Source organism: Canis lupus, chromosome 4 (assembly GCF_003254725.2).
Source record: "Canis lupus dingo isolate Sandy chromosome 4, ASM325472v2, whole genome shotgun sequence".
Taxonomy (NCBI): domain Eukaryota; kingdom Metazoa; phylum Chordata; class Mammalia; order Carnivora; family Canidae; genus Canis; species Canis lupus.
Genome location: NC_064246.1, coordinates 24,567,754 through 24,592,943, shown reverse-complemented (window position 1 = coordinate 24,592,943; position 25,190 = coordinate 24,567,754). Strand labels below are relative to the sequence as shown.

The 25,190-nt window shown below is 44.9% G+C and overlaps 2 protein-coding genes across 8 annotated transcripts in view; both read right to left on the bottom strand.

Moving 5' to 3' along the window:
* Positions 1–28: 28 nt before the first annotated feature.
* FUT11 (fucosyltransferase 11) lies at positions 29–5,671 on the bottom strand. Of its 2 annotated transcripts, XR_003130661.3 has the most exons (4): positions 4,923–5,671; positions 4,181–4,806; positions 2,033–2,533; positions 29–1,787 (listed from the first exon to the last, which is right to left on the bottom strand). XR_003130661.3 is itself a non-coding variant. In XM_025434175.3 (3 exons), the coding sequence occupies exons 1-3, from the start codon at positions 5,628–5,630 to the stop codon at positions 2,386–2,388; spliced, it is 1,482 nt and encodes a 493-aa protein (XP_025289960.1). In that variant the 5' UTR covers positions 5,631–5,671; the 3' UTR covers positions 29–2,385. The 2 variants fall into 2 exon arrangements, 1 of the variants encoding a protein (XP_025289960.1); XM_025434175.3 differs by having other exon boundaries at positions 29–2,533.
* A 163-nt stretch (positions 5,672–5,834) lies between these two features.
* The window catches only part of SEC24C (SEC24 homolog C, COPII coat complex component), a 25,286-nt gene continuing 5,930 nt past the window's right edge, over positions 5,835–25,190 (bottom strand). For 3 of the 6 annotated variants that reach the window (XM_035714945.2, XM_025434165.3, XM_025434166.3), the window contains exons 4-24: positions 17,632–17,807; positions 17,052–17,423; positions 16,656–16,792; positions 15,155–15,223; positions 13,756–13,867; positions 13,193–13,320; positions 11,845–11,983; positions 11,522–11,637; positions 11,225–11,349; positions 10,886–11,077; positions 10,585–10,678; positions 10,251–10,367; positions 9,729–9,899; positions 9,142–9,238; positions 8,894–9,039; positions 8,534–8,672; positions 8,268–8,386; positions 7,993–8,172; positions 7,538–7,729; positions 7,217–7,306; positions 5,835–7,072 (exon numbers count right to left, since the gene is read on the bottom strand). In XM_035714945.2, the coding sequence (XP_035570838.1) occupies positions 6,932–7,072; positions 7,217–7,306; positions 7,538–7,729; positions 7,993–8,172; positions 8,268–8,386; positions 8,534–8,672; positions 8,894–9,039; positions 9,142–9,238; positions 9,729–9,899; positions 10,251–10,367; positions 10,585–10,678; positions 10,886–11,077; positions 11,225–11,349; positions 11,522–11,637; positions 11,845–11,983; positions 13,193–13,320; positions 13,756–13,867; positions 15,155–15,223; positions 16,656–16,792; positions 17,052–17,423; positions 17,632–17,807 (3,052 nt within the window). In that variant the 3' untranslated portion in view covers positions 5,835–6,931. The remainder of the gene's footprint in view (positions 7,073–7,216; positions 7,307–7,537; positions 7,730–7,992; positions 8,173–8,267; positions 8,387–8,533; positions 8,673–8,893; positions 9,040–9,141; positions 9,239–9,728; positions 9,900–10,250; positions 10,368–10,584; positions 10,679–10,885; positions 11,078–11,224; positions 11,350–11,521; positions 11,638–11,844; positions 11,984–13,192; positions 13,321–13,755; positions 13,868–15,154; positions 15,224–16,655; positions 16,793–17,051; positions 17,424–17,631; positions 17,808–25,190) is intronic. The other 3 variants (XM_025434167.2, XM_049108803.1, XM_049108804.1) reach the window with 2 other exon arrangements.

Sequence of the window (25,190 nt, the reverse complement as noted above, 5' to 3'; positions counted from 1 at the left end):
CTAGAAATATAACCAAATAGACACACTGTTTAAAAAGAAGTCATTTATTATACAAAATGAAACCTGAGATAATAGAAAATTGCAACATATGGAGTAATAAAGGCATCCGTCCCATGCTCCACCACCACTCCAGCAGCACAAATAAAACAGATTCTTAACCAGACACTTCTACCACCAATAATGCTAAACCTTTTGCTGTTTACAGAGCAAGCTGGGCCCTAACGGTAGAAAATGCACATTGTTTGCTCTCTCCTGATACTGATTCTGGTGGAAATGTAGCACCTGGTTTACTCTGCTCTTTTATGAATACTTTTATGGTGACAGGATTAAAGGAGAAAGTCTGGGAAGTACTATCCAGAAAGCAGGCATGAGTCTCCAGCCACAAGCATTCTTAAACAATTGGCCCACTTTGTACATAAAAGTGCTAAAGGAATGCCAGTGTGAACTGGTGCAATTAGGGAAGGATGATTTTACAAATTGCACTTATCCTTTTTATTGCACATACTGAAACCTGATTCCTAAGTTTGCACTTGAACAGTATATTTTGCATTATAAATCAGCACCTGCATTTAAATAGATTGCAAGTTTAGAAATCAGAGTCCCTGAATATGACTTCTTCTGTGGGTCCCTACGATACCCAATTTTAGTATAAATGTGTTTGAAGGTCTGTCTTACCCTCTTGTTCTTTTCTGCACAAGCCAAACAGGTTAAGCAAACTTTCTATGCTGTTGTTTTACTAAAAAATACAATGGAAAAAGAACCACCCTGGCAGTGAAATCCAGCCCAAATTGTTGTTCTCCTTGGCCACATCCTTAGATGTCATGATACTAAGGATGAGACCCTCGTTGTTGAAAAGCATCTAACACATACACACACATCTGGTTGTAAATTAGTATGTGTGTGTATATAAAGGTACGTATACACATTAATTTACAAACAGATAAACTGATAGGCAGATGGAACTTCTCTAGTGCTAATTAATGCATTAATAGTACATTACAACCAGAGTAGTGTTAAGATCCAAAGTATTCTTTTTCCACCGGCCCAGAAAAATCTAATGGTCCCCCTGCCCATTAAGCTTTATTTTCAAACCACAGCAATAAAAGGCTGAAGCTATACCCTCAAATCTGCCTCACAGCTTTTTATTTAGCCAGCCACTTCTGGCTATTTTGCCTCACCTCTCATCTCCTTGCGCTTAGGAAGAGGAGATGGGTTCCATCAAAATGTAGCCTCGATAAGTATTACAAAGTTATACAGAAGGGTATCAGTAACAGAATGAATGAAGTCGGAGTATTCATCCCACATAAAATGAAAAATGCTACATAATATGAGATACTTACTACAACTATATTGCTGGGCTGTTTTTTCCAACATAATTTTCATGACTCTGGGAAAAATGGGACTTTTGTAGCATATAAAAATAATAAAATAGAGGGAAGAGTTCATCAGGCAGACAGAAAAAACCTAAGACTTATCAAATCTGCAGTTTGATTTGCACTGGTCTATTTTAACATTTCAAAATCATTAAAAATCATCAAAGAGACTTTTTTTCTGTCATCATTTCCAGTCTTAATCTCTAACCTAAAATAGAGCAAGACAATTCATTAAATTGACATGGCATATATTAGCCATTGAATCTTTCTGTGCATGAGTTGAGAATGAATTCCAGATATGCTCTAAAAACAAACAAAATAGCAGTAAGAAAAGCTGTCAAATCTATAGCCAGTTTAATGCAGAGGAGAATGAATGTAGGGATGGTGGCAAGGTCATTGCATCTTCATTAGATACTGTGGAAAAGCAGGAAAGAAAAATCCATTTAAATTAAACAAGTTTGACATCAAAGGCAAGTAAATGACATAAAAAAATACAATTCCATAGAACCAGAATACAACCCACGAGGAGTTTGGCTGTACCACCAACATAACAGTATATAAAGTAGAAGATGAGGAAAAGATTAGGAAAAAGTACTAAATAATGAAGAGTTTAAGGAACAGCATCAAAGTTTTAAGACCCTAAACCTGACCCATCTTACCTCATTCTTAGCCAAGTGCCAAGGTGTTGTTCCAATCACAGTTGAGAGGATGAAATGGCTAGAGAAAGATGTAGTTCCTTTAAAATTCTGTTCAATCAGCACTTTGAAATGAGTGGGTGTTTCAGGCTTTTGCTTCCCACTAATCCAAGAACTGGAGGCCTTATTACCACAAGCTGAGACACTGGATACACATCACTAGGCTAAAATATCAGTGGATATAACTGGAATTCCTTGAACTCATTATAAGACAGTGTTCATTAAGGGTTGTGCAGTAGATGCCCCTTATGTCCCATAGTAGAATAAGGACTTCCATCTCCTTAGCTCTACCAAGTTAAAGGCTCTTGCAAGGGTAATTAGAGATTTTGGTTCCTTTTCATGAAGATCTCATGTAGGTAATCCCAAAATTTCATCTGCTTTGTCTCATTGTTGTGGATCATGGCAGTGAGAGCTTCCCCCTGGTCCAGACCTTGCCAATAATCTTGCAGCCACATCTCCTTCCAGCTGAAACATCAAAAGAAAAGTTGGATTATGGAACCTCTACACAGCTATGAGTCCTGCCTTCTCTGAATCGTGTCAAAGAAATCTTAAGCAGATACAGCAGTCTCTGGCTGGGACAGGGCTCTGCTTTGAAGGGGAGGAAATGTGAAGTAAATCTAGTAGTAGTACAGGTGACAGTAAATTGCAAACGTGTATTTATCACACAGCCCACACAACCCACCCCTAATGAGTTAAAGTTCCTGACTTGCTCACTCCTGGTTCCCAAATATGGAAGGAGTTCAGAGGAAGGCAGGGCAAGGGCCAGACTACGGAACCAGAAGTCTCTGAAAGTAAAGCCTGGAGCCTCTTTAGTTATTGTATAAATTGCACCTTTAATGAAGGTGCAGTGATGTCCAGTGTCTAGATGAAACGTATTTTCTTTTTTAAATGTTTTACATTTTGCTTCTAGTAAATCATAATGAATTATGTTCAGCATAGATACAAACTACTTGGCGGAGGAGGACTCCATTCCCAGAACCAAACTGTGCCAGCAGTGTATACAAACAACCCTCTGCTGCCATCCACTGTGTAAGCCAGTCTCTGCAGGATATTCTAACAGCCTTGCTTTCTTAAGCTTAATAATCAGAGCTTAATCACCTCTCCCTGAACACCTGTGGTTTCCTACAAGTGGCTTCAACATTTTCCCACCCTACCTCCCATGCTGACATTGTTTCCCAATGCACCGCCTGGCAGTAGCTTCCTCACTTCTCTTCCAATTCACCCACCATTTCATTATTATCTATTGAAAGCAGTCCTATTTTGTTTAGAGTGAACATAATTGTTTTTATTTTAAAGATTTTTTAAAAATGGATACTTTAATTTTTTTCTAAGATTTTATTTATTCATGAGAGACACAGAGAGAGAGGCAGAAACAGAGGGAGAAGCAGGCTCCTTGAAGAGTCCACCCCAATGTGGGACTTGATCCCAAGACCCCAGGATCACGCCCTGAGTCAAAGGCAGATGCTCAACCGCTGAGCCACCCAGGCATCCCGTGAACATAATTTATCATCCAAATCAGAGTACTTTTAAGAATGAAAGAAGGTGCTACTAATAATTATACCAACAGACGTAAACCCTGCTGCAGACAAACCTCTCAAAATACCCATCTTTGCACTGCTCATTCCCACCCCCATCATATGGAAGGTACTGAATAAACAGCTGAGTTGATTTTCAGGACAGTCCAGCTCCTGAGCCTGGTATTCAAGCTCTGTAGAGCCTGGCCCCAGCTTATCTACCCAACTTTGTCTCTCCCCCATCACTTGCTCCGAACAGGCCCCCTCGGCTCTGGTTGAAGCCTTTTGTTGTTGTTGTTGTTGTTGAAGCCTTTTTGAATCACTATTGTAAACACTGCTCACATAAGCTGATCCTCATGTTGTTGCCTTGAATTGTATTTTGCATCTTTTACTGAGCTTTTTCGGTCTGGTCTCCCCAACTAGACTCCTGACACTTTTTCTTTTCCCTGACACTTTAAAGGCAGCCTAAGCCCATGTCATGATTTTCTTATACAACAAACAATCCCCTCAGAATCTAGTTACTAGCTCACTGCCCACAGTAAGCAAGTAAGTCAGCCATTTGATTTGATGGCGCTACAGGGACCCCAGCTATCCTTACCTGTCATTCTCAGGAATCTCTTCCACACTGCCAAAGCCAGGTGTGGGCACTGGACAGTCCATGTGTGAGGGCTGGGCAATGTGAGGTTCAGGGCCAGGGATGTCCCCGGGAGAGGCTGCGTGGGCTTTCTCGGCCTCCAGACGAGCCAGTTCATGGTCACAGACGAAACACTCGAAGCCATTGAGGTAGTTAGGCAACATAGGATCATTCACTCCCCACTCCCGGTGCTCCAGACTATCCAGGAGGAACTGGTTGGTGATGCCCCCAGGTTGCTTATATGCCAGGTATTTCATGTATTCTTCGTCATTCTTGTCCAGAAAGTCAATAAATTCTGCCAGCTTCTGCGGGGACTCAAAGTCATCGATGAGGATGATGGAGTGATTGTCGGGCATCCAGTCCCTCACTGAAGGAGAGCCGCGATACACAGGCACGGCCCCGAGATGCATGGGGCGCCACAGTTTCTCGGTCATGTAGTCATCACAGATGGCATTTTCGAGGGCCAAGTGGAACTTATAGCGAGACAAGAAGGCCAAGAGCTCTGGATCCTCGGTGGTGGCTGTGGCTGTGTCCTGTAACCGCGGAGTGGGCAGCTCCCGGTTTTGCAGGCATTTCCCATAGGAGTCCACCTGAGCGGGGTAGAGGACGGCCGTCAAGCGGGTGCCGCAGGTCGGCCCGGGCACCGGAGGTCCCGGCCTCAGCCGCGCGCCCCCTCGCCCCCCGGCCCCGCCCCGGCCCCACCCACCGGGATGTAGCGCATCAGCTCCCGCACGTAGCGGTCCCGGTCCGCAGGCACGTCGCAGTGGGACTGCAGGTAGAGCAGCGGCGCGTAGCCCCGGAGCCGCCACTCGGCGCGCTCCTCTAGCGGAGGCGCCGCGCGGCGCAGGTAGGCGGCCCCGGGCAGCCACTGCAGCGGCAGCGGGTAGTCCGAATGGCGGCTGAAGGTGGCAGTGAGATTGAAAAGGCGGATGCCCGGACCGTGGCTCAGCAGGAAGTTGTTGAGGGGCGACTCCTCGTGCAGGAGCGCCCAGCTCTGATGGGCCAGGCGCGGCAGCGGCGCCTCAGACGCGCGAAAGTCGGTGCCGTAGAAGAGCAGCGCGCGCGTCCGCGGGTGCCCCCGCGCCCGTCGGTCCCGGGACGCCACGCACGCCCCGCGCGCGCACTCGATGCGCTCCGAGTCGCCGGGGAAGTGGGGAAACAGCCCCGGGCTCCACCACAGCAGCACCGGCAGGCCCACCGCCTCCTCCCCCCCGGGCCGCGGGGCCCCGGGGCTGCGCGCCACCCCCACCGCGCCCAGCGCTGAGGGCGGCCGGAAAACCGCACCATCCCACGGCTCCGTCCAGGCCGCCTCCCCGCCGGTGTCCCCCTCGGCCTCAGGCCCGGGGCCGCTGACCGCACAAGCACTCAGCGCCCCGAGGACGGCAAGCACAGCCCAGCCGCGGCCTGCCGCCATGGCCGCTGGCAGCTGCCCCGCCACCCCCCCAACTCCTCCCGGCGGCACCAGACCCCGCCCTGCGGCGAGCGGCGACCGGACAGGATCCGACGCCCACGGGGCGTGTGACGCATGCGCAGTTCCGCGCAGCCGGCCACTTCCTGGGAAGTGCTAGGCCTCCCAGGATCGAATTGGGGGGGGGAAATGGTAAGTCACGAGTAAAAATGAGGCTGTTACATCTTAATTTATTTTATTTCTTTACAAATTAAAGATGCATTGAAAAATAAACCAATGAAGAGAAATGAGAGGTCCAGAGCAGGGGCATCCCAGGCTGGGAGCAGACAAGCCTGGCCACCATCAAGCCTAGCCCTTGTCCTGCCCCAGCCAGTTCAGGTTGGAAGATAGCTGTCAGCCACTCTGTCAATACCACAGCTCGAGTGGTGTCCGGGCAGGAGAGAACAGAGCTCCAGCCACCTCTGCCTCTCTCCCCAACAACTCCCAGCTTGGAGAATCAGTGTTTCCAGTGGGAGCGCAGAGTGGGAGAGGGGCTGGCTCTGTGAGGTATTGCAAGTTGATGACCAGGCTCCCTACAGAACCATCCAGTGTTGGAGCCTCTCCAGCTGGAAAAGAGGCTGGTACCTCTTCCAGGTCCTAATCTTTGCAATTCATTTCCCAGGCTCATTCATCTGTGACAATGTGCCTCTATCCACTGAGTGATCACCAATCATTACAGGAAAGAGAGAAAAGCTAATCAGCCACTCTCCATAACTTTTGACTTGGTTGCTGATTTCTAGGCCCAAGAAGGACTGACCAACCACTTTTCTCTCCACCATCTATGGTCTATACCCCAGCTCTTGTGCACCTGTATGTTTCATCCCTAATATAGGAAGTTGTTGATGACACTGAGCTGAATTAGCACCCCCCGCCCCCATGGTAACCCTGGGATTCCCACTCCTTCCTGCCTGCCCCTCTCTTCTTGGAGGCTGGTCCAAGGGGACACATAATATTGCCAGAGTCTGGGTGCCTCCAAATCCCCCAACACCGAATCATATACAGTGAACTGAGAAACTACATTCATTACGACAGGATTAGCAGGAAAAGGAGGATAAAGTGAGGGGATAGGGGCACCTTCCATCAGCAGGACATGACAGAGTGGTAGGATACTTGATCCCAGAAAGGTGTCTCCTTATACCTCCCCCACCCCCCAAAGAGATTGAGGTCAGCTTACATGACTTAGATACGGAACTGTTCCAATTTCTCTGCCATCCTGGGATACTTTCTGGAAGCTGGCCTGGGACCCTATTGCCATTTACCCACTTGCTCTAGCTCAGTAGCTGCCGAATTTCCTTGTGCATATGACAGAGAAAGTCCACATACGATGCTCCTCCGCTCAAGCTCTTGTCTTCCACCAGGAAGTGCTTGAACAGCATCTCCAGCTTATCCTCCTGTTTCACCACGATAAGCTATGGCCAAAAGATAGGGTCATTAGGCAGCACCAAAAGGAATGAAATACGCCCTAACATCCCATTATCCAATCACTTATTCCCACCCCTCTTCCAGGGGAGGACTTGACAAAGTAAGAAATGCAGGGTTTAGATCAGTGTTACCTTCATGTACCGTGATCGCTGTGCCCTTAAGCTATCAATGAGGCCTCGCACTTTCTTGGACAGCGGATTATCCAAAACTGGCAAAACGCTCTGCAACACAAAATTAATTTATCCTTATGGTAAAGATACTCTGAGCCCAGTCACATGGGGCAGCACAGAGGTATTCATCATCTGAAACGAGCCTGGGAAATGACAGCACCCTCCCTCCTCCCCAAATACTACCTGCTATTCAAGGGGACTAGCACCCAAGATTTACTGGCTCCCACTCATATCACAAAATGCATTTCCACACCCATATTCCCCTTGACTTCCTGCTCTCACCAAGCCACTGGTGATCTGACTGAAGGAGGAGACATTGAAGAGACTCTGGACAACACCCTGCTGGACACTTGCTCCCACCCACAGGAAGAGGTTGAGCCCATTCTCCAGCAAATATATATCCCCATTGCTTAGACGCTCTTCAGATGCTCGAACTGCTGGCGGTTCAGTGGCACTCTCAATGGGAGACTTTGTCTAAACAAGAGGAAGGGGGCAAAAGGTTATTGACCAAGGACCATAAGACACATTTGTGCCACCACCACCCCCCCCACACACACACACACACAAAATTTCAGAAAGCTAAATCTCAGTAACCTTCTTAGTGTGGAAATTACATCAGATAATGTAGGTTAAAAACAAATTCACTGGTGTTAGACACAGATAATATTAACTCCTCCCTTCCTCCTATGATGCCCCTTTCTCAACGCAATGTCTCACACCCCAGCCCTCAGTCGCACCAATGGTAGGAGCCGAGGATAAAAGAAGACATTGGTCTCAGCCACATCCATGGAAGTAACCAGCTGTCGGACATAGGCACGGTCATCAGTAGTGACTTCAGCTCCAGGCTGCAGGACATCACTCTTCAACACACAGTTCAGGTAAACTGGAAGTAGCTTCATGCACTCAGGAAGAATCAACTGCAGGGGTTATTAAAGTAAAGTTAATGATCATGAGAAATCTCTCCCAGGTGGAAAAATTTGTCCCAGCAATTCCTTCAATGGGCTTGTCCTACCTGTCCTGCAGAGGAGGGGCTGGCACAGTTCTTTCTGTAACAGGCCAGGATCTGGGCACACTGAGTGATGAGAGTATCACGAACAGTCTTCACAGGGCTATTGAGGACCCCCCGGTATGCTGGAAAGGGAGACAGCACAGTCACTGACTGGCCACCCCATCACATGTGCTTTCCTGCCACCATACCTACCTGGGAGTGCTACATCATTGACAGTCACCTCTCTCTCAGCCCCAATCCCACTTCCCAATCCCTGCCTCTACCCTCACCGAACTTGGCCATGTAGTTGATGAGCGTGTCAGTCTCACAGTTTCTATACAGATCAGCCAGCTGGGTGCAGCAGTTCAGGGCCAGGTTGTGGATGCGGAGCCGTCGCTGCCCTGCACAGCTGGTGTAGAGCAGGGCACACTAGGGGAAAGGAGAAAGGGAGAACTCATACCCTTCCCTCACCAAAGCCCTCTGAAAGCCTGTTCTTTTGCTGTATTATTAAGCTAGAAGAAAGACATGAGCCACCCTACCCCAGACTCTTCTAGTCCTCTCCCCCACCTCCTACCTTCTTCGTAGCAGCCCATTTATAACCAGTATGATATTTGACACTTCCTCCCCAGCCCCTGCCTGCTGCCTGCTACCTGCAGGAGGGCTCCACTCTCTTCATTGAGCCGATCATCATGCTTGAATTCCACAGTCACCGTCTTGTCCCCATCCAGCCCAGCCAGCTCCACATCTGTTGTGTTGCTCATGTAGAAAGCCCCAAAGAAATCTACCGCACGGATACCTGAGACCACGTGGATAGGGTCAGGGCTACAGATATCATAGATGCCACTTGCCTCCCTCCCAGGTTTAGCCCCCAACCTGCTCTTCTCTAACCAGGACTGACCAGTGCTTGTCCGAACGCGCATCACAGCATCAAAGCCAACAACCTTCTGTACATCCCGACGGAGGTCACTCAGGAACCGTTCCTGGTCATTCTCCACCTGCAGCCCCCCAGGCCCAGAGTCACATCACTGACTACATTACGTCCTGAAGACTATCTCCCTGCATCCCCTCCACTCTACAAGCTGCTGAGTCATAACAACAGTGGAGATGATAATAACGATGATAATGATAGCTTTTAAGCATTTACTACATGCCAAATACCACATTAAGTATTTTACGTATAACTACTTGACCCTGATGAAAAACCCTAATTAAGTATTAAAATCCCATTTTACCGATGAAACAAAGAATAATTGAGTAATTCTCTTAGGTCAGACTCTTAGTATTCTGGGAGGGCCAGAATAACAACTAAGGACAATTCCAAGCCTCATGCTCCTAACCACTACCCTTGTGGTTCTCTTCTTTATGTTATAGTCTTCTCCTTCACTAGGATTCCTATTAATGAGTCAGCAGCTAAAGAACTACTCCATGTGTAAGCAGATATTCCCAGTCCTGCTTCCACTTGCCACCCAGAGTCCCATATCCTACCTGAAAGCAAGCATATTTGTAGACAGAGCCACCAGTGAGCTGGGGTACAACAGAGAGTGTGGCCACATCCACATACTGGTTAGGGAAGAGGAAGAGATCTACACAGCAGCCTTGGGCCACACACTCTTTGGCCAGGGTCTGATAGGCACCTGTCTGAGGCTGGAACAGAGTCTGGGGAAGAACAGAAGAAAACATTCAAATACTTCAGCTCTACCCTATTTGAAAACTATATGTTTAATACAGGATATTCAAATATATCGAAGACTTCAGATCTATTTCATAGGTTATTTGCAACAGTAGTAGGACATTCTCTAAAAAAAGAATCTATTGAGGGCTTTGACATGAGATGAGGTAGAGAGGTGTGGGAGCACTAGAGAAGGTTGGCAGTCATAGACTTGACATGTGAAAGAGCAGGGTGTCTAGTCCCAGTCCCCCTTCAAGAAAGTTAAGAGTATTGCATTGTGAAGAATTACCACCTTCCTCTATAATGGAAAGTCCTCCCCCCATCTCCCAGTCCCACACCTTCTCCTTGTCTGTGTTGATCAACTTCCTGTCGTCTCTGTTCTTCAGTTTCCCTGGGGCCTCTGCAATGGGCAGGGAGGTATGGAACAGAAACAGCTTCCCTGCACACTCAGCAGCCTAGGAAAGAGAGGACTACTTGTTCATTCTTTCCTTTATTCAGCTATTATTCATTTATTCCTTCCCTCGTCATTTAGTCAGTGCCAAATACGTCAGATATGCCAGTGATGAGTTACTGGACAGTCATCAATCACTAAAGAAACAGGGGTTATATCCCAAGGTATCAGATGGTCAAAGGAAAGCAAGGCAGAGGAAGTTGCCAAGGTTCTAGCTTTACCTTTAGAGCCTCCATCCCAGCCTGAATAACTGGGGCAAATACTGTTTCTGTCTCCCTTGTGTCTGCGAACATTTCAGGAATCTGATCCAATAAGCTGAAGAGACAGGTGATGGAAGGAAATCAAAATTGCTATCCAGACTCGATTCCTCAGTCCTCAATTCTCTGAAGAATCCAGTGGCCTCTAGACTGAAACTCCTGAGGCACAGTCCCTATCCATCTGCTGACCCCTCTGCTCAACTGTCTGGTCTTCTTTGATTGTACCCACCCCACTCCCACTTTATCTCTACAATCTGGCTCTTACCTCGTGATGACTGCCCGAGACTCGCTAACGTTGACAAGGAAGCCATCCAGCAGCGGCACAAACATGTCAGCCACATCAGATACAACCATCATCTGTGGCTGGGCCAATGAGCTCTTCACATTGTAGAAGTGGAGCACCTTATTATAGGTGACAAAGCCAACACGGATTGCTGATTCTTCTGTTCCTCCCTCCCTGTAGAAGGTAGCATTGTTACCCATACTTGCCATCTTCTTCCCCAGCCAACTTCATGACCTCAAGCTCTATCTACTGAGTCAAGCCGGAACCCTCCCACCCCCATGATTTTGTCCAAAGAAAGCACCTTGTCTCCAGAAGTCTCACCTAGGTAGAAAGTCTAACAGTGACTTGAGCTCCTCACAGAGGAGCCTAACAAGACCACTCCTGATGGCATTGTAGGAGACGTCAATCATGAAGATGAAGGCAGGGGGGCTGGGGAACTTATTGTTCTGCAAAAGAAGGAAATGTTGGGGAGAGAGGTATGGGGTATTGGTAAGCAGACTAGTTGACTAGAGAGAAGTCAACATCAAAGAGGACAACAAAAGGGTGAGGGACGAACACAGCGATTCTTAGTCTCAATGTGCTCCACCCACTGCTCCTCCCCACGCAACTTTCCCTTACCTTGCAGTAATCTACAGTGGCCAAGAATTCATAAGAGCCCAGGGATAGCTCAGGACGGTCATAAGCATCGACACGTTTGCCAGTATGATCCAGATGTTGAAAATACTGGGGGGGAACTGTGGGGGAGCATGCAGAAATTACTCAAATGTCCACTCTCAATCTTAGGAAGTCTTGCCCTGGCTGAGCTCACTCTACTGCCCCACATCCCCATATATGCCCTATTCCCCAGTTCCCGAATAATGGAACCTCACCTATCTAACTAGAAAGAAAATAATGAAGATGCAGTCCAAAACACCCCCCAGTCCCAGCCTCTGTGAACATACCATCATTGATACAACTGCAAAAGCAGCACTGGAAGCGCCTCCCTCCTTCAATGAACTGCATGAAGGGACACATGTATGCTTTGCAGCGATTGCAGCGCAAGGGGCCAGATTCCCCATGGTCCACAACATAGGGTGACGCCTAAGGAGCAAAGGAGAAGAGCTCACACAGAGAAAAGCTACAGTGGGTTGAGACATGTGGCAATAGATGAAGAGGAACGACCTGGAAGGAGGAGGGCATAGCTAAGATATTTTGCCTAAGGAAGGAGTACAGTGAAGGGGAATGAAGATAAATGATGAGGGTACTGGTGACAGGAATGTTCCTAAGAGTTCAAATTCTATAGTTTCCTCTTCTTTCTCCTCTTTAGAATTCCACTTCTTGAATGAGAAGACCTATGAAAATGGACCTACCAAATCAGGGGCTGCCACAGGCATATAAGGAGAAAGCCAAAGATTATCTAGGATTCTCATTTTTGGCCCTATCTTCAATTCTCTTCACTCTTGCCCTAGGAATCTTAACTTTGCTTCCTTCCCCAACCAAGTACCTGGGACACTGACCCTCCCCCATCCCTGGGTTTCTGTGACACCTACCTACCAATGACCCAAGTAGATGTTATCCTACAAATAAAAGATCAGCGGCCAAGTGTCTAACCATCCCCATTGAGACCCAGAATGAGAAAAACACAGAGCAAGACAGAGAGAAGCAGGATGTAAACTGAGTCTTGGGCTTCCAGTTATAGAGAAATCCATCCTAAATTCAGTAAGCTAGGCCTCCTCTCACCAACATGAGGCTATCCTACCAACGCCTGGCAGAGCAGCTGACAAGCTCGCGCTCTCTTTTCATGCTGATTTCAGGTACTGAGGTGATAAATCAGGACCAAGCCAGGTAAAAGAAGGACTATGAGACCCTAATCTACCCTTTTTTCTTATATGCTGTCCTAACATTCCCTAACTTACCAGGGATGATAGGACTGTACAAAAGAAAAAACAGGATAAAAAAAAAAAACAAACAAACAGGATAATGTACTTGTAATCATTTGGAGATAACCATGCTATGAGAAGCTTCTGCATTCAGCTGTCTCCTCCCCTACAAGTTGGCCCTACCTCTTTTTCATAGTTTGCCTCCCATATGGACTGTGCTTCCATCCAACAATTTTTAGGATTTTACCTTCATCCCGGCCACCTATGCCATGAGGCATAGGCCCTGGGGTAGAAAGCTATTGAAGATACTCTCCCTTCACACCCAACCAAGACTTCTTCCATTATCAATGCCAGCATCATTTCTAGGAAGAAGTCTTATTCCCTCGCTCTTCTTCCCATTCATTATACTCTAATCCTTTCCCTGACTTACCTCTTCTGGTGGCAGCCTTGCCAATGGCTTGATAACAGCTGCCAGGGGCACCTGAGCCTGCTTAGCCATGTCAGATGTGCAAGGGATATTATAAGATGTGCATCGGATGTATCGGGGACTTGCATTCCCTGGAGGAGGTAGAAAACCTGGGTCAGATCAGAGAATCCCTCCAGACACTAGCTCTCCATTGCTGATACACGCTATCACCACAAAAAATGCTAAAGCAGGTGGCAGCTTTTCCCCTAGAGACCAAGGAGGGACTGGTTTCTGATTGAAGACTGACGAAAGCGAGGCACCCAGGTGGCTCAGTCGGTTAAGCATCCAACTCTTGATTGCGGCATAGGTCATGATCTCAAGCCCCACATTGGGCTCCATACTGGGCAGGGAGTCTGCCTGAGATTCTCTTCCTCTTCCTTTGCCCCTCTCCCCATGTGTACTCCCACTCCCTCCCTCTCTCTCAAATAAATATAAATCTTCAATAAAAAAATGAAGCTGACAAAAGCTTATCCATAAGCTGATAATCTTGGAGAAAAAGCCCTCACAGGGAGAAATACCCTTCTTACCTTGGTCTTTCACCAGGAAGTTCGTGGTGACTAAGGGTGGCACCTGTCCCCGTACTCCAGTAACAAATGGCTCTGAACCCCGGTTGTTCCTGTCATCTTCAATAACCTGAATCTATAGGGAAGAAGTGGAATGAGTGAGATGACAGAAAAAAGGGAACTACCAGGTCCTAGAGAGCCAGGAGAAAAAAAGGCTAGAGCTACAGCATGGAAACTAGTAATTTGCCAAGAAATCCTCATGCATCAGGTCTGTTCTCCTTCTGGAGATCACATAAAATGCTACAATGCCAATCTTCCACCCTACAGTCAGCAGCAAAATGCTAGACAGGAAACACTAGAGAATGGACTTCTTTATGAAATGCCCTGATCCCCAATCAGTAGTGACCACCCCCTTCCCCACCCCCAAGGAAAGCTCCAAGTCTTGTCACAAACCTTCAAACATGATCAGATTCTGCTTCCCTCCCCCATCAAGCCTCCCCTCCCCCTCCTCTCACCAAGACACATCTGAGTCAGAGCTGGAAAACAGACAACAGTAACCATGTAAAAAATGAATCTACCTGGAATGACTCTACACTCAATGAAAGCAGAAGGAACAGGGTGAGGAGAGGATTAAACAGAAATGACCAGGTAAGGTGAGGAAGCAGATGCTGCCTTATTTTCAGGCAAGCATCAGTGTGTCAATATGGGAGAAGAGGATTAAGGACCCAATCCTTACGAGCCCAATCCTCAGTCCCCCACATTTTGACAGACCCAGCAAAAGGAAGGGAAAAAAAAGATCTTGCAAAAGTTATCAGATCTTCGTGTAGCTGATGACCTTTGGTCAGTTACTTTAAGATGGTTTGGTAAAACCAGAAAAAGTAAGGGGAGAGTAAGACTCCATATCCCACAGCAGAAAGAGTTGAAACATATCAGAGTCAAACAGACCCTCCAGATGAGAAAGCGGCCCACACTTTTCCCAAACCAGCAGTCTCGTCCCCTGTGAGAAATGCCAGTATTCCACACTTGCACCTACCCAAAGTTCCTCCACAAGCTGTAGATAAATCAATCCCCAAAGGGAAGAACCTACCACTCCACTTTGTCCTGTTCTATCAAATGTCACATGCAGGCTCCTAGAGGACCCAGCAGGACCAAAACCAACGCTTAACATGCCACCTGATCCCACCCTTAGAGCCTGATCTACCAACCCATACTCAAAGCACTGCTAACAGCTTGTTATTTCATTACATGATGATTTGAGACATGCACATCCTTCTGGTTTGTAAAAGCAAGGGTCTAGAAGGACTAAGGGAAGAGGATGGAGAGGGATGGACATGGTGGATGAGGTGAAGATGAGGTCACAGACATGCATGGGTGGCATTAACACAGGGATGACACGCACACACATACCACCCCCTGCACTTACTGGACTAGGAATGGCATCAGGGTCTATTCTGTGCCTGGTTTTCTGCTGAGGAGGCAGCTCATTGAGTTGCTTTTAGTGTTTTAATAATAAAGGCAGCAGGGGAATACAGGGAGGGAGACAAAAGAACAAGAAGCAGATGTTACTTCTCTCGACCCCGATGAGTTAGACATGAATAGCTGGAGCCCAGCTTATAGTGCTGAAATCAGGCCCTCTCTAGGTTAGAAATTCCAAGTCTCGCTGGCCCAACACAGAGGCTTTAATGGCTCAGACTATGATATAGAAATATAACAGGGCAAACAAGAAGCAAGCAGAGGTTTTACAGGGAGGGGCTGAATGGGAGAAATCTTAAGGAGGAAGAGGAATGTTCCCTCCAAAAGGCCAAACCTCCCATCTAAGGACTGTGCTTATTAAAGAAGCCTTTCTGGGCAGCCCGGGTGGCTCAGCAGTTTAGCACCACCTTCGGCCCAGGGCCTGATCCTGGAGACCCGGGATCGAGTCCCACATCGGGCTCCCTGCATGGAGCCTGCTTCTCCCTCTGCCTCTCTCTCTTTCTCTCTCTCTCTCTTTGTGTCTCTCATGAATAAATAAATAAATAAAATCTTTAAAAAAAAAAAAAAAAGCCTTTCCTGACACCCAACTAGACTCTCCTTTGCCCTGGAGGGGAAAAGGAGAGGCTGCTTAATCCTCTAGGGTCCCTCTTAGCCAACAGGGTCCTTCACCATGGTAATTCCCCAAAGGAAGAGGGAAGAGAACAGAATGGAATATGACAATGGCTAAGCATGGTGAGGTAACTGACATAGCAAATGTTGTAGACAGAACTATAAACTAGCCCCCACTTAGGAGTACAGTCCCAGCCTCTATTCCAAGTAGGATAAGAAGGCTTGAGGATTCTGATGATGGCTCTAAGGGTGAGATTCACCCTCTTCCTGGGAAAAACAGCTCCCCCACATTGCCCTTATAAACTATAGATCACTTTCCCCCAACTACATAGCAAGATTCTAGCCAACAAAAGTACTGGAGGTTTCCTCCTAAAATACTGTCCAGCTAGGGGCAGAGAGAAACCAGTGAGGCTTTCCTTCTCTTAACACCTACCATCAGAGAATTCCCACCAGCTCTACCCATTAAGCAGACTGCTACCCTGCCAAATCTAAGAGGGCAAGACCTGGACCCAGCTATTATTCCATAGAAGGGGAGAGGTTACCATGCTATGTCCAACAGTGACAGAATGCAGCACTCAACCCAGAGCTCTACTGACACTACTTATCACTCTTGGCTTCCCCTCCTTTCCTGCCCAGCTATGGAGTAAAATTGCCTCCAAAAGTCTTCCAGGGCCTCAAGCTCCAGTTCAGAGTCAAAAATCAAATCTAGGTTCTACATCTACAAGAAGATGAATGAAAAGGGAAAATAATCGGAAAATGCTAGGCAAAGATCTCATCTAGACTGACTCATTTTTCTGGCAGCCACAAACTCCTTCCCTAGGACCACATAAGTATCTACTTACAGGGCTTGGGATGGCATCAGGATCCAGGCGTTTAGGAGGCAGTGGTTGAGGAGGCCCAGGCTGACTGCCAAAAGTGGGTGCTCCTGGGTAGGGACTTCCATAATTGGGCTGAGGACCCCGGGCTGGTCCAAAGGAACCTGAGAGACAATGGCACAAGATTCATAAATTCAAAATACCCTCCCTGTTTCTTCTTAAGGCCTCAGGAAAATGGCTAGACTCCTCTAAGTGCAGAATTATGAGGTAATAGCCATTCAGAGAAAGGTCACACTATCTGAACTAATACCCTGAAACTGTCCATCTAGGTTACCACTTAGCAAGCAATACTAAAGGCAAACAAAAAAACACCTGAATAGCTGAAGCCTTTGGCTCCTAGACGGACCTTGGGAAAAAACTCACCATTTTGCTGCAGCTGATAGCCTGGCTGCTGGGAGGAGTGCATAGGTGGCGGTGGTCCTGGCGGCCCAGTCATTTGGGTGCCAGGAGGCAGAGCTTGAGGAGGAGGTGAGGACACGTGGTTGGGCTGGCTCAATGAGGGCCCCCCAAAACCCTGTCCAGGCAGGAACGGACCAGTCATCGAAGGCATCCGAGGACCCCCTGAAGCTGGGGATGTGAAGGTGGAGGCCTGTGGTGGGGCAGATCGCTGGGGAGGCTGGGCCCCAAGATGACCCTGGGCCTGGCTAAGGGGAGGAGCCTGGCCCTGAGGATAAGAGCCATACAGACCAGGGTTGGGGAAACTTCCTGAGGCTGAGGCCAGTGATGCTGGTGAGCCTGAGAAGTAGAAGAGGTAGAGTCAGAACCCTAGTCATTTTGCCTTCTTAATCAGTAAATCACTCCTTTTCCACATGAGGAGCAAGAATGGTTGTCCCATTGGCTGGCATTCAGAAACACTAGAAATAAAAGGGATTCAGGTATACCCCAGAGTCTGATGCTTCTAAAAAGAAGGAGATAGTCACATTCCTGGGTCATTTCTACTCACCATAGCCTAGCCCCACAGGGGGAAGGGCTGGGGCCACAGCACCACTGATCTGCATTCCGGCCAGCTGAGCAGTCACCTGTGCACTTGTCGGGGGAGGGCCATAGGGCTGAAGCACAGTTGGCTGGCTGACCACAGGGGCCAATGGGACTGACCCAAAGGGCTGAGACCCTGGGAACCTGTGAGGACAAGGAAGGCAGAGATGACAAGCATGCTGGGACACCCTTCAAAGTTGGCAGGAGCTCCACATCATACAGGAAACTATACTTTTCTACAGCATCTTACTGTCATCCTGGGCTGTTTTATGGCTTTGTACTTTTGTACACTTGTAGATACATTACATTCCCAATGATCTACACTATGATTATCCATAGAAAATCTTGTTTTTCATTAGGTTCACTCCACAAACATATGCCAAGCACCTTCAGATCAAGTATTATTTACTCTACTAGATTATCACTTCCTCTGACTTAATCCTTTGTTGAAAAATTGCCTCAATAAACAAACAAAACACTTCAGTATTGTAAGTAGAAGTCCTGAAGAAGCTGGAAGTGTGCAGATACATTAACACAATAGGCACTTAATAAATGTGGGATCAAACAAATGCAGTTTGTTTTACTTTTAAACCAAAGTATTTAAAAAATATATATATATATAAAAATAAATAAATAAATAAATAAATAAATAAATAAACCAAAGTATTTAACTACTTTATCCTGGTAAAGTTGTTAAGAGCAGAGTAGGTCAGCTGAGTTTGACACTGTACTAATCAGAAAGATGATGCCAACTCTACTAGAACGGGAAACAGGACATAAACCAGATAGCCTTCTAGCTGAGTTTATCTAGCAAAAGCCTCATTACTTGGATAGCTACACTGGACATTCCCATGGTATTAGATGGGACATTAAAATATAAATACAAAATTATTCCGGTATCATTACGTATCAGCAAGTAACTGCACTGGCACTTATGGTGATATTACTGCAGAAATCTACAACACAGATTATTGTACATAACAAGCTCCATATGCAATTTCATGAATGAATCAAATTCTTCACAATAGTTAGTTACACTGAAATTCTGATTTATCCTTTCTTCTTATTTTGTCTCTACTGAATAACTAACCAAATATAATAAAGTATATTTGGTTAGTTCCTATTAGTGTTGTAGTTTAACACTTTTCACTCATTCATTCATTCAACTACTCTTTCCTGAGCGTTATGCTAGTCAACCTTTCACCTCCCTAAGCTCTTTGTTGGGCTTAGCATTTCTTGTTTTCCACAGCACCAAACATACTGTTAGCTCCATAGCCAATGCTCATAAATCCGTGTCAGAATAATCATATTCCATGGTCACTACTCCATTAATATGAATGCTATCAACTACCCACTGTTACTCCATCACATGCCCTAGTAATATCTGTAAACAGGTTCACAACTTTCAAAGCATCTCTAAGTGCTTTATTTAATTCTCATAGCAAAATGAGTGCATAGGTGGTGGTGGTCCTGGCAGCCCCTGAGCAGATAGAAGAGTGAGACATGAAGAGTGTAAGTGGCAAACCAAGCTAGAACCAACCCCAGAACTGATTTTAGTTCAATGTACTTTACTTTGTAATTGTAAAATATAACTGAAATAGAAAAAAAAAAAAAACATAGGATAAATATGTACTGATGAATAATTATTCAAACACCAATGTAACTAAAAACAAAGTCAAGAAAAAGAACACACTAGCACCGAAAGACCTTATGTGCCTCTCCTCCATCACAGCCCTCCTTTTTCTCCCAGAGGTAACTGCTTTCCTAACTTCCTAATAATCATTTCCTTGTCTTTAGAGCAACGTAATTCAGGGGTGTCTGGGTGGCTCAGTGGGTTAAGTGTCTGACTCTTGATTTCAGAGCCTCATGTCAGATTCTGCGCTGGGCAGAGAGATTCTCTCTCTCTCCCTCTGCCCCTTCCCCGCCCCCCTAAAACAACAACAACAAAAAACAGTTCGCTTTTTTTTTGGGGGGGGTTATTTATTTGACAGAGCACACAAGTGAGCACAAGCGGGGGGAACAACAGAGGGAGAGGGAGAAGCAGGCTCCCCACTGAGCAGGGAGCTCGACCTGGGGCTTGATCTCAGGACCGTGAGATCATGACCTGAGCCAAAGGCAGAGGCTTAACCAACTGAGACACCCAGGTACCCCGACTTTTTAAAACTTTTGTAAATAGAATCATATTATACATACTCCCTGGGTTTGGCTTCTTTTGTTCAACTATGATTATGAAATTCATCTATAATGGCTGACATTGCCTTTCATCATTAAATGTTATTCCACTAAATAAATAAGCCATGATTTACTTAAGTACTTTAACGTAGATGGATATTTAAGTTTTTCTATTTTTTTAATAATACAGTGTTGCTATTTATACATACATGAATTTTTCTAAGGCATATATCTATGAGTGAATTGCTAGATCATAAGGTATGTATATCTTTAATTTTAAGAGATAATTCCAAATTATTTCCCCAAAGTAGTTGTTCTTAATTTGCATCTGACCACTGAATAACAGTTCCTACTACACCATATCCTTAGCAATATTTGGGACTGTTAGACTTTAATTTTGCCACTTTGATGGATACATAGTAGAATCTTATTATGCGGGATGCCTGGGTGGCTCAGCGGTTTACCACCTGCCTTTGGCCCAGGGTGTGATCCCAGAGTCCCAGGATCGAGTCCCACGCCAGGCTCCCTGCATGGAGCCTGCTTCTCCCTCTGCCTAGGTCTCAGCCCCCGCCCCCCTCTCTCTCTGTGTCTCTCATGAACGAATAAATAAAATCTTAAAAAAAAAAAAAAAAAGAATCTTATGCTTTTTGATTTGGACTTTTCTTATGAGATTGAATAGCTTTTTAATATGTTCTCTTTTTCAAAATATCTTAATTGTACTATACTCACTCCTCTTGTGATGATGTGAGATGATAAAATGCCTACGTGATGAGACAAAGGGAGTAAATGATGTAGGCACTGTGATGAAGTTACTACTGACCCCGTGATAGTACATCAGAAAGAGGATCATCTGCTTCCAGACTGCAGAATGGGAGACTACCATAGTGGTTGCTTAGGGTACAGGGGGGATTGAAGGAATAGCTAATTAACAGTAGCTACTGAGCTAAAGGATATGGTGTTTCTTCTTGAAGTGATGAAAATGTTCTCAAACTGAGGTGATGGTTGCACATATCTGTGAATATACTAAAAACCAATGAACTGTATACTTTAACTGGGCAAACTGCGTAGTATGTGAATTTTATCTCAATTAAGTTGTTTTTAAAAATCCAGCCAAATAAAATTGCCCTAAAACCTCATACCTCCTGCCAGCTTTTGCTCCTCCTTTAGCCAAACATTACAAAGAATTGGTCTTTATCTCCATGTCTTTGGTTCCTATTTCCCTTTCTTTTTAAATATCATTCTTTCTGGGTTTATTTTCCTGTTTTTTTGTTTTTTTGTTTTTTGAGATTTTATTCATTTATTCATGAGAGATACAGAGAGAGGAACAGAGACACTGGTAGAGGGAGAAGAGGCTCCCTGTGGAGAGCCTAATGTGGGACTCAATACCAGGACCCTGGGATCACAACCTGAGTCAAAGGTAGATGCTCAGTCACTGAGCCACCCAGATGCCCTATTTAATAGTTTTCTCAACCAAGGTCTATACATAGTAAACTCTCAGTCTGTTTGTAAATGTCTTTATCTGTGCTTTCTCCTAGCTAAGTACAAAATTCTGCACTGACAAGTATATTCCCTTAATGCTTTTAAGATACTAGTCCACTATCTGATCTCCTATAATAGTCTCTATTTAATCTAGTCAATTTATTTTCTCTCTGAGAATCCTTTACAGCCTGAGTTGAGAGTGTAGTTGTTTTACATTTGCTTCTATAATATACTCCCATGATACTGCCACCCAAGATGACATTTTTTAAAAAAGCTTATAAATATAATTTCCAGGGGCACCTGGGTGGCTCAGTTGGTTAGGTGTCTGCCTTTGGCTCAGGTCATGATCTCAGATCCTAGGATTGAGCCCCACGTTGGACTCCCTACTCAGTGGAGCCTCCTTCCCCCCCTCCACTGCCCCTGCTCATGCTTTCTCTTACTATCTCTCTTTCTCTCTCTCAAATAAATAAAATCTTAAAAAAAGAAAAAAAAGAAATTCAATTTCCATAGCATTTGATTCATTCATTCTTTTTAAGTGTACAATTCAATGACTTTTAGTAAATTTATGAAGTTGTACAACCATCACCAGAATCCAATTTTAGAACATTTTCATTACCAAAGAAGATCCCCTGTGGGGAGCCGATACAGGACTCAATCCCTGGACGGGGATCATGCCCTGAGCTGAAGGCAGATGCTCAACCACTAAGCCACCCAGGTGTCCCCAAAATACTTATCTTTAAAAAGAAGTGACTGATGGATTCAAGAGTAGAAGTACAGAATCCTATTAGGAGGTTGTTGTAGTAGTTCAGGTTTAGGATGGTAGTGGTAGGGGTAGTGAGAAAGAGATTTGGGATATGTTTCACAGGTAGAGTTAGTAGGATTGCATGTGAGACAAGAGAGAAAGAATAAGTGTGAATGTCTTTTAACCTGCTAGCTTAAGCAACTGGGCAAATAGTAGTGCAGAAGCCTGCTTCTTCTTCTGTCCATGTCTTTGCCTCTCTCTCTATGTCTCTTATGCATAAATAAATATAATCTTTAAAAAAATAAAAATAAGTATTTTTTAATTAGTAGAGAATGAGGAGAGTATATGCTAAATTTTTAACAGATACTATTTTCAGTAATCACATTTGTGATAATGTTAGTACTATTTACTGAGACTATTGTATATAATAATGGATAAAATAAATGAGAAATTATGGCATACTTCAATATTCTAATTCCATCATCCCCATGGCCTCAAGAAAAAGAGGAGATGGGGTGCCTGGGCTCAGCTGGTTGGGTGACTGGCTTTTGGTTTTAGCTCAAGTCATGATTTCTGGGTGTTGGGCTCTGTGCTCAGTGGCGTGTCTGCTTGGGGATTCTCTCCCTGTGCCTCCCCCTCACTTGCACACATAGGAGCATGGTCTCTCTCTCCTTCAAAAAGTTAAATAAATCTTTAAAAAATAAAATAAAGAGAAGAGATACAGATATAGAGGATAAGAGAAGTCTCTATAGTCTTGAATTTGAATTGGAAGTACAAATATAAACTAAAGAGAACATATTTATATATGTAGATATGTGTTTCTTAACTATGCCCACTGAAAAGGACCAGAAATAACCAATCAGGTAGCAACAAACATGCCTAGTGCCCCATAAAATGTCATTTCTCACCAACAAAATAAAGGATTTTTTGGAAAAATGGCTAATTCCTAGTCTGGGGTTTAAAATATATAAGATAATCTTAGAACATCTTTTCATACCCAAAGATTCCTTAGGGTCATCCCAAAAGTACTCAGGATTCAAATTGAAGAGATTCCCATTGGTCAAAGATGGGGCACTCTAAGCTTTAATAATGATGGTTAACTACAGTGGACTGAAACCTAGCAAATATGCTTAAATTCACAATAACATTAAGAAGAAAGAATTGGGAGGCACACGGGTGGCACAGTTGGTTAAGCATCTGACTTGGTTTTGGCTGGGGTCATGATTTCAGAGTGGTGTGATCAAGCACAGCAATGGGCTCTGCTCAGTGCAGAGTCTTTCTGGAGTTTCTCTCTCCCTCTGCTCCTTGCCCACTGCACACTCACTCGCTCGGTCTCTTAAATAAATAAATCTTTTTTTTAAAAAAAGGAAGAAATGGGTCAGCCCAGGTGGCTCAGAAGTTTAGCGCTGCCTTCAGCCTGTGGTGTGATCCTGGAGACCCGGGATTGAGTCCTGCGTCAGCTCCCTTCATGGAGCCTGCTTCTCCCTCTGCCTACGTCTCTGCCTCTCTCTCTCCCTCTCTCTGTGTGTCTCTCATGAATAAATAAATAAAATATTTTTTAAAAAAGGAAGAAATGATCACCTTCGGTAGATAAGAGAGGACCAATTCATTCTCTTATAAACTGGTAAATAAAGGTAAATGAATTGCACAAGTGGTAACCAAATAACACATGAGGAGAAATGTCAATAATTATATTCAAACAAATAAATAAATGAAAAAGAATTTAAAAGTATCACCATCTTGGAAACCCAACAAATTCATAAACATATATATTAATAAGCACTAACAACTGCCAACACAAAACTATCACAAAAAAAAGAAAACAAGATATTAGGAAAACAAGTCTCTGGATCAAGCTGCCAATTGGCAAAGAATACAAAGAACACATGGAACTCTGAGATGGAATTTGCAACCAGGAGAATCCAGACTGTGGGAAATTCTTTAGGTCAATTGGCTTCAGTTCTTTAACAGATAAATAGAAAAAGAAAGAGATAGAGAGGGAACCCACAGACTTAAAAGACACATCAAGTTGTTTGTTTTTAAATAGGCAAACAACAGTTTGCCACAGTTTACAAACTAAGCTGTGGTATCTAAAGATGTATATTTGGGTGTAGACGATTTTTAAAAACATAAGAAAGTGGTTACTATAAGAGGATAATCATTACTTATGGGGATAAGGAGAGAGTTATGATTGAATTAAAGCACCTGGAAGGGGCTCAGGTGTGTGGCCGAATTGCATTTCTTCATCTGGGTTGTAGTTATAAGGGGTTCCCTTTATAATAATTTACTAAGCCTGTGCTCACTTCAGCAACACATACACTAAAATAATTTACTAAGCCACACATTTCTTTTATATGGGTTGTTTTGGTATGTGTTTTATATTACAATGAAAAGATCGATTGCATAAACAAACAAATGAAGAAATAAATGCAAACATGTTACTCCCCAGCTCAAAACTCTCCAATGGCTTCTCACTGCAACTAAAATCAATTTTACACTTCTTACTACAGCTTACAAAGCACTATATGATATGGCTCTTGCCTATATTCCTGTCTTTTCTCATCCACTCTCCACTCTGCTCTAGCCACACTGGCCTTCTTGCTCTCTTTCCCATCCACCAAATTTTCTCCCTGAGGGCCTTTATAGTTGTTTCCTCTATCCAAGACACTCCTCTTCCAGATCTTTGGCTAGCTCCCTTTATCATTTCACTGATGTTTCAAATATCATTTCAAGGAGGCTTTCCTTGACCAATGTAGTTAAAACAGCTCCCTACTTCCTCACAAGACATTCTGTATATCCTTACTCTGTTTTGTTTTTGATATTTGTCTACTTGTTATCCTCTGTGTACTCCACTAGATTATAAGTTCCATCAAGGCAGAGATTTGGTCTGTTTACTGCTTTATCTCCAAACTCTAAGTGGTTCTTTTTTTTTTTTTTTTTAAGATTTATTTATTTATTTATGATAGACATAGAGAGAGAGAGAGAGGGGCAGAGACAGGAGGAGGGAGAAGCAGGCTCCATGCCGGGAGCCTGACGTGGGACTCAATCCCGGGACCCCAGGATCGCGCCCCGGGCCAAAGGCAGGCGCTAAACCGCTGAGCCACCCAGGGATCCCCTATCTCCAAACTCTAGAA

Bases quoted from the DNA above. Each gene is read 5' to 3' on its own strand.
- FUT11 (XM_025434175.3), bottom strand. From the start codon at position 5,630: ATGGCGGCAGGCCGCGGCTGGGCTGTGCTTGCCGTCCTCGGGGCGCTG. The intron at 4,807-4,922 runs GTGGGTGGGGCC...TACCCCGCTCAG, and splicing joins AGCTGATGCGCTACATCCCG to GTGGACTCCTATGGGAAATG. The intron at 2,534-4,180 runs GTAAGGATAGCT...TTGATGTTTCAG, and splicing joins GAGATTCCTGAGAATGACAG to CTGGAAGGAGATGTGGCTGC.